This window comes from Tinamus guttatus, unplaced genomic scaffold (genome assembly GCF_059628265.1).
Source record: "Tinamus guttatus ecotype Peru unplaced genomic scaffold, ASM5962826v1 Tinamus_guttatus_pri_ptg001340l, whole genome shotgun sequence".
NCBI classification, from domain to species: Eukaryota; Metazoa; Chordata; class Aves; order Tinamiformes; family Tinamidae; genus Tinamus; species Tinamus guttatus.
In genome coordinates this window covers 48747-62529 of record NW_028289874.1, presented here as the reverse complement: position 1 = coordinate 62529, position 13783 = coordinate 48747, and the positions used below count along the sequence as shown (strand labels likewise).

General features: G+C 42.6%; 1 protein-coding gene across 1 annotated transcript in view; it reads left to right on the top strand.

The window, feature by feature from the left end:
- LOC148590450 (translation initiation factor eIF2B subunit gamma-like) overlaps positions 1–13783 on the top strand; it is a 95081-nt gene that overhangs the window by 43021 nt on the left and 38277 nt on the right. Inside the window, exon 6 of the mRNA XM_088539035.1 lies at positions 6088–6177. Coding sequence (XP_088395161.1) covers positions 6088–6177 — 90 coding nt within the window. The remainder of the gene's footprint in view (positions 1–6087; positions 6178–13783) is intronic.

The window sequence follows — 13783 nt, the reverse complement described above, 5'->3', positions numbered from 1 at the left end:
ATTAATTCTTTTCCTCTGTGGATAGAACAAGTAGCTGCCAGAGCTCAAGGGTAAAACCCACTAATAAAGCCCCTCCTGCAATTCCCTCCCTCTTGTGCAGTGCATTCAGTTCATGCTGAACTCTGTACTCATCAGTTTGGTCTCTCTCTGTATGGCAACTTGGGGTGTTAAATTTAATACTATTCTCTCTTTTATATATAAATGTGGAAACTGAAGTGGAACAAAGAAGAACAATTTCTGTAAGGTTTTGGGATGAGCTGAGAGCACAGCCAACCCCTAGACATTTAGCTTCGAAGTCAGGGCGATGGTTATGTTCAATCATAAGGTTGGTGTCAAGATGTGACTGCTTCCTACAGGAGCTCATCCTGGTTCATTATAAGCTGATTTTGACCCAAAATCAGTATTACTCCTGTGTCCCGAGTGCTATACTCTTTAACCTAAAGTGATTTAATCTTTGCCTATCAATGAAGAAAGTTCCTTTACCAAAAAGTTTTCAGCATATTTTTGTCAGAAACAGGTTCGTAATTTTTGCTATGTCTCATGGGTATATTATGTATATATAATACTAAAAAAAAAATAGGCAGGTGGTGAAGGTTTTAAATTAGACATTTCTTTTATTCAGAAGATTTTCAAGAGTGTAGCTCATCAGGTAAATAATATGTTGTGTTGGTTTTTTTTTAATTTTATTTTAAAAGTGCTTCAGTGTCTCTTTAGAAGCAGCAGCCCAAGGGATGCAATGTGGAGTTCTCCTTGGGTCGCTATCGGACACATCTCCTGGAAGCTGACGGAGCATCTGATGTTAGTTACGCTGTGGATGTGGCCTGTCCTCCCTCTCCAGGTCCTCAAGGGACCTTTCTTTCATATGTCTTTCATATCATATGTGTCTTTCATATCTGAGATGGTAACAAACTGCGGAGGAGAAACAGGCGGAGCCAGGGGTGCTGCCGAGCTTGGAAGCGGAGGCCAAGGCCTTGGGGCCCATGGCACGTTTTGTAACACAAGCAGTAGCAGCCGATGCCTTCAGATCCATCTCGGGCACGTGCGTTTCTGCAACGCTGCCCCCCTTGTCTCTCCTGCAGCTCTCTTCGGCCACCAAAGTGTTATTTCTCATAGTGCTAACAGAACAGGTTTTGCCACTGCTGACACTTTATTCATTTTCCCTGAAGTCTACCCGAAAGCGGGTGCCTGAGCAGAGCTGTGCAGGCCGGCTGGTCGCAGTCGTGCTGTGCGCGGCCTACGGCTGCTGCTCGGCAGCCCGGAGGTGGCAGCATTTCACTGGTGGGCAAAGGGGCCCTTGGACACAGTAGGGACATTCATTTTGCTAAGTGCTTTGGGATCTTTTGGGCCAAAAGCACTGTGTGAAATTAAGGTCATAAGATGTCTGGGATTTTGAAGAGCCAACATAACAGTGGTCTTTCATTATTAGTGAGTTTACAGCCAAGAGCTGTCCCGTAAATGAGCAATGTGATTTAGAGATTTTTTTTTCTTTAAAAGTAGGAATGCTTGAGACATTAAAGGTGGTCTGGCAGCTTTTGCTATAAGACTTCTTTTAGTGTTGCTCTGTAAACTGGTTTTATATCAACATGAGAGCAAGCAGCTCCAAAATGCAGACAATCAAGGCTCGTACTATGCATTGGATTAGATGGTATGTTTCTTTGTGTAAGAGTACATATGGAGAATGTAGCAGCTGGGCTGCACATCTATATGAGCTATGTGTGATTGAACTAGAGAATAAGAGTGGAATGCTTAGTTTATACTTACTCTGCATGAAAATGGGGGAAGGATGAACTAATATTCCACAAGTCAAGGGTGGACATAGTTTGCGTATCAGTACAGAAACCAGATTAATCATTGTAGTTATGATTGCTTTTTCACCATTTCAGTGCTCAGATGAGGGACAGATAGCCTCGGTTCTTTGAGCTCATTTATAGACCTCCATATTTTCCGTCAGCAGCTGTATGAAGTTAAAGGGAAAGAGACCATGGGATTTCTCTTTCTCAGCTAGTTTATTTGGGAGGTGGTGAGGTTAATGTGGCAATATCCCATGCTTAGTAGAGAGGCTTTTTGGCTTTAAGCATTGTGTGTGCTCCCTTCAGATTTATGATTTTGACCCTCGCCTGGCATTATCACGTTGTCAGTGGGAGTGCAGGGCCGGCTTGAACCTCCAGCTCTTGGCGGTAATCTCTCTTAATTAGTTTACAGCTGAAACAATTGTCCATCTTTTTGCTTTTGAACGGGGGAAGTTTGCTCTATCGGTGGTTAATTTCCCTTAGGGAGGAAATCCTGAGCAAGGTTATCAGGGAGAGAAAGGCTCAGGGCTCCCCTTTGAGAGTAATGCTGTGTATGAAGCATGCATCAATCCTGTTAGTACTGCTTATTATTTCACAATGGCGTGCGAGGAATTACATACCCCAACCTTTCTAAGGACTCTTGCAGACCTTCATGCACCCTCACCCCACGCCAGGATTTTGTGGAATTATGTGCTAATAAAAGCTCGTTTTACACATTAAATTACATTCTTGGAAATTGCTCTTTTAACTGCTGATCTTTTCCGGGCTTCCCAACAGATCCCTGTGCCTCCTCTTTGTCATTTTCCTGCCAGGGAGCCCTCCCTGCCTCATCATTAAGGCTAAAATCTGCCGTCACTTAACACACACAGCTTGCAACTGGGAGCAGCCCCTTGCCTGGCATGTAAGCACACATACAATAATAGCCACTATAATGGCAGAGTTTTACCATGTGTTTAAATGACTTGTGCTTGATTACATTTGCTAGATTGAACTGAAGTTCATTTAGTAATTGGTATGATTCGGAGAGGGGGTTCACATGTGACATTCTTAGCTCATTAAAGAGCTCCAACAATGGCTGCTACAACTTTCATCTTTATAGTGATCCTCTCAGATATATATCCTGTCATTTTCTTTTGATAAACTACCCACCCCAGCATTCATTAACACTTAACCATCTGCAGCTGGCCCCTCCTTGTACCTTCACATTGCTTTGATGATATAATTAAAAGCATTCTGGATTATCTTCCTCAGACCGGTAAGTCTAGGTGCATCAGCCCTCAGCACATGCACTGTTGGTTATTTGATTCTCTCTGTATCAGCTGTTGCTTGTGACCAGCTCATTTTTCATATGCTGCAAAGATTAGCTGATAGAGAGAGAGAGAGAGATCAGAGGCATGGGAAGAGTGTGGCTTTCAGTATTAGCAACCAGATGCTCATTTGAAATGGTGATAGAGTTTGTTATCTGTTAGATTATTTGCCTCCTATTCTTTTACCAGAAGATAAATTGGCCTGAGAACTAGTCGGTGAAAATTGGTGTCATCTTTAGTGGCTGGTTATGATAGAGTGCTCTTATCAGCCTGCTTTAGGGTGGCCATCCTCTCCTCGAGTCTGCTTTACAGAAATCACAGCTTTGTTTACGCATGTGCCCAAACTTGCCTGTTTGACCTCTAAAGCTGTGATTAGAATATTAATCCGTGGGCCTGCTTGGTTGCAAATGGCTTAGGTGGTCTGTGTTTCCGTGGATTTTCATTGCGGGACCTCCCTCCTGTCCGGCGCGTTGTTCCGCTGTGGTGGCTACATGCAACGCTGCGAGCCGGCTCCGAGGGGTGTTCCAGTACCTCTGGCTGCACTTTTTGTGGTAGAGCGGCAGGTAGAATCACACTTAGCTACTGTCTACCCACTTTCACCGATTCTCTGTAAATTTGTTACACGTTTTTACTGCAGCTAAGCAACTTTATCTGTATGCAAATATTGTACAAACCTCAGCTAGCAAATCCTCAGGGCCCTGCTCTGTAGCTCAAGTGTTATTCCAGCTTGCAGATGGAAAGACTGGATATATGACAACCCCACAGACAACTGGCAACAGAACCAGCAGCTCGGGGGGAGTTCCTGTTTTTTGCTTTTCTACATCTCTGCCCTTGCAGCCTTCACGCCTTGCCTGGTGCTTAAGGGTGGCAGAGGGGAGGTGTTACACGTCCTGAGTAGGGAAGGAAGTCTGGTGGCTTTCTTCAAGCTAAGAATTGTTTTCTTTTCTCACTTTCCCTCTCCTTCTTTCTATCATTCCTTTTCCGTTTCATTTTTATGCCTCTTTCCTTCTTCCATTGTATTACTAAATTTTGCTACGTTCCTGGCTGCTTCATTTCTTCCCATTTTTTTTCCCAGCCATTACAGTAAATTTATATATTATTTAGTATACAGAATATAATAATTAAATGCAGGCAGCACTGTTTTTCTTGGAGAAAATATGAAAATTCTTCATCTCCTACTAATACACAAAATATTGAAACCATCCTGAGGATACAGAGCAGGAGGCAGTCTTCTGACTTCCAATTGCAAGACTTCATTATAACTAGTGGAGTCCTTATCCTCTTTGCATAAGAAGTCTTGCTATTTGGGCTGGCTTCCACAGCAACATCTGGGTCACTGATAATAATCAGTACTGGAGCATTGCTAGGTGAGCTCATGTTTAGTTAATGAAGTAATCTACTAAAAGCGTATATATCATTTTTGAGTACAACGTACTTTGCTGCAAGTGTTATACTGTTATTATAAGAAGTTTCTTTGCAAGTGAGACTTAAGGAGATCATCCCTGTATTTAATAATATGCCAAGTTTGAATTGAACCTGCTTGTTTGAACCGACCTGCTTGAGAGATGGCATTTAAATTACAAAATTTTACCCCTTAAATACTTTGGAAGTTCAGTTCAGTAATCAAGAGCAATACACTCAAAACTGGTATTCTCAGGAGCTTTGGTGTTGATAAATATTTCAGCATGCTAGTGTTAGTTTACTAAATATACGTATTATCTCCAGACATTGTTAGTGATTCCTTTATTGAGCTTACAAAATAAGGAAAGTAAAAGTCAATGAAAGGGATCTTGATCACCAGCATCTGACTCTATCATATCCTGGAGAAAAAAAAAAATGGATGGAATGTTATGATTATATATTTGGTTCAAATGCCATTATGAAATTGAGACATCAAAGGAGGAAAAACTAAAAATACAGGCAATTTCTGGTGTCAATTGATTTTTTTTTCCCTCCTCCAAAATAACCTTCCCTAGAGATCACAAATCTAATTACGGATATCTCAAACAGCCCAGTGTCATCATAATTTGTCTTTTTTCTTGTTTTATTTTTATCTCTAAGCTAAATACTTCTGTGGCTTTTGTGCCATAAGAATTATGGAGGGCGTGCAGCCATCCCGAACGCTCTAAAATGAGGTTACAGGTGTGTGGAAGGGAAAGCAGCATTGGCATAAAACCTGAGGCTTCTTTGGGATAGGCTGCATATGACTATCCCACTGTATCCCAGGAGAATGCGCAAAAGGAAGTAATAAATGAGTCTTGCTGCTTTAGAGCTCTGTTCTTAACAGAGATTTGAAGCTAATAGAGGCTTCTGAGTTACTGAACTACTAATGTGCCCCTGGCCTGATAGGTAAGACTGCCTTATTTGAAGGCTGTTTGGCTAATGATGAGAGAGAATTTGGCTGACCCTGTCTGTCGTCCTGGGCTGACGAGGCAGGTACTCTGTAACTGAGCTTTGACGGCTGTTTCCAATGCGTACTATGGCAAACGGGGGGCAGATGCCATCTCCAATCCCTATCCCCCTCCAGGAAGTGTTGGAAAAAATACAGTAGTGTTGTTGTGTTTGCTAGTGGAACGTGCACAGCCTTGCATATTAAGGCAGGCATTTAGCCAGAAGCTTTGAATTATTGTACCCTGACATTACCCGCTGTAACTTTTAGCACTCTGGGCCCATTACTTTGGCTTCCTGCCCAGCAATGTGCAATTTCCACTTAAAAAAATAAGAAGATGTAGCAGGAGTAATGACTCCTGGGAGGAGGTATTTTCTTTTGCAACAAATCAACCCGGAGCCAGCAGGTGTAAGTTTATAGACACAGTCTAATAATGGCAGCCTGTGTCATTCTCCTCTCTGTTAATACAGCGAAAGATGGACAGGAATAGATCTGTCTTGGTTAAACTTTTCACCATCCACTGACTTAATTGCAAAGTCAAACTTTGAAAAATAGTCATGCAAAATTCCATTACAACTTTCCCTTTTCTTTCCTTTTCCAGGCACCCTAGAATGCACATCAGGACAGGGCTGATGGATGCCCATCTCTACTGTCTGAAGAAATATGTGGTAGACTTCCTTGTAGAAAACAGGTAAGACACCTGGCAAAACATGGGCAAGTGTTGGTGCTGACATATTGTTCATACTGTGACTTTTAAAGGAAAATGTGTTTCAATAAATCAGCTGGCATAAAATAGAAATGTAAAAGAAACACAAAAGAATGTCAGATATTACGTCTGAGTTTCTTATTGATTTGTTTTTAATCTAATAACAGCCTTTAAAAAAATGTACTAACAGTAAAAGTGAAAGCTAATATTTTTGCCTCTTTTCTTCTTCCCTTGTTTTCCTAATGTGTATCTCCTCCTTAGCTGCTCATTTCAGCAGGGCTCCCCCATTGTTAGAGCTGTAAATACATTTCTGACCTTTGGTTTCCCCTACCACAGTCTGTTTTGGCCTTTGAAATCACCTTTTCTCTCCCTCTTCACACCCACCACCGCTGCAGGTGGGCTATCTCTGTAGCATCCTATGTTTTTAGCTTGTGGCGTTCCCCTCTAAAAACTCTGAGACCACCCACCGAGAGCAAGAAAAACAGCCATTTATGGAAGCAGAGCAGGATCTTAGCTATAATATTTCATGAAACGGACAAAAAAAAAATCCCTGTTTGTCTTTAAAAAACAAACAATGAACAACCCCCTCACAGTATGTCGTTCGGTTTTGGAATGACTTCTAGTTCTTAGATTTTTTTTTTTTTTGTAGCTGTCTCCTGCCCACTTTACATACTGAATGCTGCCTGAGTTCTCCAGAGTATTTCTCCTGTTTTAAGTAAGATGACAGATAAAGAGGTTGACTAAGTGTTGTGTTCATAGTGCTTTCCCTTAGTAGATAAACTGGCATGTAAGAAAACACTGAGGGAGGAAAAAAGGGATTTCTAGTAGTCTTGATCATGTACGATTCTGGTGATGCAAGCCTTCAGCTGGGTACGTGACTGAAAGATGGCTTCCAAGATAAGGCTCTGTGAGCGAGTTAAAGTTAAGTGGAAAAAAATGTGTTAACCCCCAGGACAATTTCTTACCTTGTGTAAGAGTAGAGTTTATCCATTGCTACGACTGGCATGTGGAGGCATTGTACAGTTCATTTTCGTTTCAGCTCTCGTTTGTGTATATGAGCACGTGTGAAAGGTGAGAAAGCTCTGGGAGCAGCAGGTAATTTAAATATGGAACAGGGCTATTATTCATAGGAAGTCTGTGGCGATTTGGAATCCTTATAGATTGTGTGGTAGTGTGAAACAGTGTTTGCTCCTTTCTTTTGTCATAACATGGTACATAGAACTCATTTCTTGTCATCCTGGCCATCTAGTTTTCCTGGGATTAGACATTTCTGAAATATTAGACATTTCACACATTCAGTTCTCTTTCCCCAGTACTTCATGCTGTCTTGAATTCAGATCACTAGGTCTGTGGGACAAGGACTGTCTTTGTTAGACATGTCACAGTGCGTGACACAATGAATCCTCTAAGCATAAATAGTGGTAATTTCAGATTTCAAGGCTTTATGCTATTCCCATTGAAACTAATGAGATCTTTGGCTTTGTCAGTAGCAGGATTTTATCTTACATTAACCAAGACCAGCAGAGTGAATTTTGGCTTTACACTTCTAGAGTTTTCTCCTTTCTCTTTAGAAAATCTGTTGACTTTTTGCAAGTATGACCAGAACTTTTTGCTTTCAGTAGAGATCATTCTTTTCTTCACTATTTTCATGGGACTGCTTTTATTTTCTGTGATGCTTCCCTCATGAATGCCTAATTATCGCAGCTAGGCAGCAATTCTATGACCTATGATAGCAACATTTGGGTTACTAGTAGCAGGTAGCTGCTTCATTCTCTTTATTACATGCATGCTTATTATTCAGTCAATTGAGAGCGAGAGAGAGTCAATTGCAAGTAATGTGCTTTCTGGCAAATCTGGGGAATGGGACTTTTGCCATGATGAATAACGTGGGCTTTCAGGCTTTTGGCATTGGTGGGCATTCGCAGCTTGTTTTTCTTCTCTGAGGAAGGGGAGGACGGAGCACACTCAAAGATCTTTCCATGTTTGGCAGCAGTATACCAAGAATTTTGAAAGACCCTGTGGAATATTTTTGCCTCAGAAGTACTGACATCTACATAATTGTTTGGGTTTGAGGATTTTTTTGTAATACTTTGTTTTTTAGTCTAGAGAGAACCTTCAGTAAGATTTTTGCCTCTCTGCAATCCCACACCAGGACTGGAGAAGCTCAGATGCCTTGTTTAAGTTGTGTGTGTTTAAAACTAACAGCAGGGATTGAAGTGAACAGTGAAGCTCTTGTACGATGCCAGGAAGTACTGACACAGTGTACTTCCTCAATATTACAATATTTACATTGTGTTAATATTTTAACAGTGGGGTTGATGGCAGGCAGAACACCTTTTTTCATTGTTTGTAGCTCAGTGAAGCATTTACATTTTTTCAAACTTTATTTTGACATATGACAGCAGAAAAATGGAGCCAGGCAGTAAAAATACCAGGTATTACAACTAGCTTTAGCACACCATTTTACAGAGGAAAACTATGACTACTTCCAGGTCAAAGAATTGCATGAAAAGCGATGTGATGATGTACTTAGGATACCCAGTGTAGTCCTCAGCATAACTTCAGAACTGTGGTTAAATGGCAAAAATAATCCTCGCCCCGTCACTAATGTAGTTTTTATATGTACACCTGTATAATGAATTGCATTCCTCCACTTTGATTAAATCAGTGTATTAGCTGTATGTGAAGTCCAAATTCACTAGTGACTACTGCAAAAACGGGAAAAAAGTAGCAAAACTTTAGCTATTCAACATTTTGTCATGTGGGACAACTTTGTAATATGACATCTCTGGAAAAAGGCTCAACCCATAGTTCAGTCTAGAGTGCAGTTATGATATGAAGGCTTCATTATCAGCTCTTTCACTGACTTGCTTACTGGACAAATCCTTTTTAAATTATTTTTCTTTCTTTTTTCTTTTTGTCTTATATATGTGCATGTTTTCTCCTCTGGGTGGGTTTATTTGGAGAATAAACAATACTTGTAAAGTGATGCTGAGATTCTTCTGCAGAGGATGTTCAGAGGGGTCAAAAGATTATTTAGCAGTTGGTAACACAGTTCATAATATTTGAATATAGTTTATGAACTGTTTTAACAAGACCAAATAATAGGTTCTATTGCCTGAAGTTTTATTGCGCTGTAGCAAACCAAACAAGTTCTTGAGCTTTAAAAAGCAAAGATCTGTGGTGTGCTTGAATTAAAGTCAGAGGAGATGGTCTGCGTATCAGAACCCCCTCAAAAATGTATGTCCGGAAAAAAAAAGTCAAAAATATCATATCCTTAAGGTTATTTAAACCTAAGGTTATTTTTTCAGGGAATGAGATTGCTCTTTCCTATAGAGGAAAAAAAATGCATTATGGCAATTAAATCTCCATCTCCGTTTACTTCTCATTTCCAGTTTCAGTGCTGAATCTTAGTGAAATTGGTCCTCAAGTGTATGTCACTCCTACCACGCCTGAATCTCCTGTAGTCAAAGGTTCGTGGTTTCAAAGTGACTTTTGAAGGAAGTATTGCCCCCAGCTATTTGTTGCTCCCTTTGACAGGGATTTACCCCTGTCCACACTCCTGCCACTGGGATGGACTGGTTATCTCCAAATTCCCTGCCCAGCTTCAAGGCGCAGTCAGGCTGCTGGGGTTAAACTGCAGGGTTCACTGGCAGGGTCCCTCTTGCCTTAGGTGAGCAGGAGGAGCACCTGGAGCTCCCCGGCTCCATCCTGGCTCTGCAGGGAGTACCTGACACTGAGGTGGAATCCTTCCCACTAGGTTCAGGAGAGGCCATACCCTACTACCGACCAAATGTACCCTCCTCACTTCAGACTGTGATCTGAACGTAATCCAGGATGCTTGGGTTCCATATTCCGCTGACTATTGTTGCCCACAGAGATTTGCTCTGCGCAGACCTTTGGTTCTTCAAGGTTAGATTTACTGATTTACTCGCTTTGGCCGCCACACTCAGTCCACCACGTTGTACCACCTTGACAGAGCTGACGTGAGGCGAGTTAGTTACAAATCTGCTCTCCCTGTATTCAGACAAGAGCTTTCCTTTCCTGAGCGCTTCCTATCCCCCAGTGAGGCTAACCAGAGAGGAGATGCCTGCACGCCGGGGTCGGCGCTGCGCTTTGCAGGGCCAGGCCGGTGCGCGGCGGCCGCGCGTTGCATGCAGGGCGCAGCGCGGGGCCGGGGCGGCTGAAGGGGAACACCTGCAGCACGTGAGGAACGGCTCAATTTCGCCTCGCGAGCGATGGCTGTGGCGGCCGAGCTGCCGACAGGAGCCGAGGCCGGAGCTGGCTGGGGGCACGGCTCCACCCCGCAGCTGGCCGGCCTCCCCCCGGGCCCGGGGTGGCAGCCAGCACGGTAGCAGGTCCCTTTTCTGGCACTCTCCTGCGTGCTGGGTTGGAACCCTGCCTTGTTGCTGCGTTCGCGGCAGATGGAAGAAGAGAGCCCTTATTCCCCCTTCCCTCGTGAACTTGGTCTGCAGCGCGGGGCAGGATCTGGGCCGTGCTCTGTGCGCGCTCGCGGGGCGCTCGCCGACAATTCCAGCAAGGCTCTTAGCAGAAAAAATGTGATAAAGTGAAAACACATAGAGTTCTGCATTCTGTCTTTTTTCCAGAAAGATTAAGCTCTTGCCTAGTGAAGTAAAAGATACCTGTTTTAGTCCTAGTTGAGGGAGAGAGAGAAAAGATTTTTTCCCCCCCAGTAAAGTTCTAACACTAAAAATCCTCGCTTGAAAAATCACTCTGAGAATGTACACTTAGAAATGTTGTGGTGCATTTCTACCTGTGTAATCTCTCTGTAGGCATAAAAGCATGTATGTAATATGCGTTTATAATTCATATTGCATAGACTTAAATCAGTAAGTGTATGATCTCCCTTAAAGTTCAGTGCAGTTATTTTTTTTTTTTCCCAAAAACATGTATTTTCCCTAAACTGTACAGGTCATTGCTGATGTGCTAATGAAACCCTAGCTACGGGTTGGGCACACAAAGCTGCATTTAAAAATACAAAATCAGCAAAGTTAAGTACTCAGCAGTTAGGAAGGGAAAAAATTGAGGCTTCCTGTGTAGTACTCTGCTTCTGTGTGTGCGGCATGTTATGGCACGGTCTCCAGTTACATGATTCTGTACGATTTTTCCTCTGTGACTGTTGCCTCATTTTGTGCATGAGTTGCTCAGTGAACAGGATACTATTTAATACTTAATTTCTGTGGTTCAGACCAAGGCCGCCAGTTTACTTGATGCTCACCATTTAAACCCTATTCTGAAAATAATTACTTTCTCTAGGGATTCTTGATCCTCCTCAATGGTACTGTAATGCTCTACATTTCATTAATTAAACTTTCAGCACCAGTATGAGTGAGATAGTGCACTTACCCAATTTTAAAGGCAGAAGCTAAGGCACAGCACAGGAGTTTGTTTGATATATCTTTGCTTTAGGTATTTCATTTTTCAGTCTTTACCATGATACTGAACTCTCAAAATATTGGGAGAATCTTCTCATTGGTGATGGTGGTTCCAATAAGCAGCATGTAGTCAGTGCCAATCTGCAGAAGCTGCATTTGTGCTCTGTATTCAGCAGCATCCTCTGACAGAAGCGGGGAGGGGGAATCCGGTTCTTCGGGCATCATTCGTTTGCCTTAAATATCAACAGTTCTTTTCTCCTGTGGTAGCCCTCTGCCTTGAACATTTAACACACATGTTCTAACAAATGAGGCAGGCTTTCTTCTGCCTCATTACACAACCTTGATTCATCTCCAGGGCATAGTCCATCTTTGCATTGGGTGAAGAAGAGGAGAAAAATAGGTGAGCGTGTTTTTAATGATCATGTCATGGTGCGTACACAAAAGGATGCCTTAATTAAGGTTGTATAGGCAACAATTCTAGCTTTTCTTAATTTGAGTACCAAATTGTTACCCTGGTGTTCATTTAAAACTGCGTGTGTTGTATATATGTGACATTCTTCGCATTGATCAGTGAGGCTGCGACCTAAGTTTCTCACACAAACCACTGTGATTCCAGATAATGGAGTAGCTGTTATCAGCACAGATTTATCACCTTTTAGGTCAGCCAACAGAAGGAGATGTGATGCTCTAAACTTCAAAGAAAACCCTGCTCAGTCTCTGTAACCTTGGCCTGGAGTCTGCTCTGTTACTCCAAGGAGCTGTGCATAAGCAGTCCAATTACCCTGCAGGAAGAAAGAGAGAATGGAGTATGCCCGACATAGAAGGACTCAAAAATTTAGCTGTAAAACAAACAAGTCTCTTTTAAGCCTATATAAACAGTAGTTTTTCAGACTTAGTTCCATGTATTAGAGGTACTTTTTATGAGTTTACAAATCTAACACCCTGACTAAAAGGTGACCTCGTGCCAAATTGCAAGCATGGAAGTGCAAGAGCCTTTCAGCAGAGCAATTGAAATATTTTTAACATGGACAAAACAAAGTATTTTTCCGTAATTTTGTTCTTGGAAATAGCTGAGACATTTTTGATGAAGCTTTCCAAAAAAACAAAAAAAAATCAGCTTGAGGCAAACACCTGGCATGGGTAATTTCAGCCAAAACAGTTAAACTTTTGGCAACATTTATGAAGAGATGAGAATAGAGCCTTACAATAGGAAATGCTGGGCAATTTTTGTATGGGCACCCCAACTACACCACCTCTGAAAGCTTTTTACCCGAATTTCTGTGAAAGCAGATGCTTTGTGTATTTGCTCAGATGTTCAGACTTCACTGTTATACACAAGAGTGGTATTTACAAGGTAAAATCTTTGTTGCACTTAATTAACACACTTTTTTTCTTTTTTTTCAAATCAAAGTTTTGGTCTAAATCTAATGCTTTTCACTAGGGCACGGAAATGCCCCAGTTTCCAGTGTGTAGTCACCTGGGATTCGGGCAGCTCTGTTTTGTGGCCGGGAGGAGTGATTTGTGATACTGGAAGGGCAAATTAGAGCTGTCACAAGGGCAAGAGTGATGAACAGCAGCACTGTGGTCATTTGGAAGGCTCTGACTAAGCCTTCCCAGGGCTCGCTTGCCACCGGGGAACTAACTCCCTGGGGAGCCTTCCTCCCCCAGGGCACAGCCCAGGAGGCTGAGCTAGGACTAAGGAAACAGATTTTTTTTTTATTTTCAGCATTGGGGGGCCTGCCTGCCACAACTCCCTCGTACAGAAACTCGTCTCTGAGCTTGAGCACATTTGCTGGGAATTTTATACCCAAAGTCAGCGTGATTTGTGTGCAAAGTTAAACATTGTGTTTTGAACCGCTGAAATAAATTGGAACAAACCATATGAGGTCATGGAGCGCTGCCTTTCCAAGCGGCTTCAGCTGCAATCCCAGAGCAAGCGCCTGCCTTCCCGCTGCCTCCGGGGCCAAACAGCCTCGGCTGGGCCAGCACTAAGAGGCTAGAACAGGTTTTGGTGTCTCAGCAGTGCTCAGTGTCCTGAATCCGCAGCCCTGGGACAAGCTGACGTGGAAACACCCTCCTTTTCCCTGAAAAACGATAGGGCCGGGACGAGGGATCTGTGCGAACTGGAGCTGTGAGTGACTCGCTGTGAAGCTCCTGCTTGGATGACTGTGTGCTATGCTGTACACAAAAGCCCC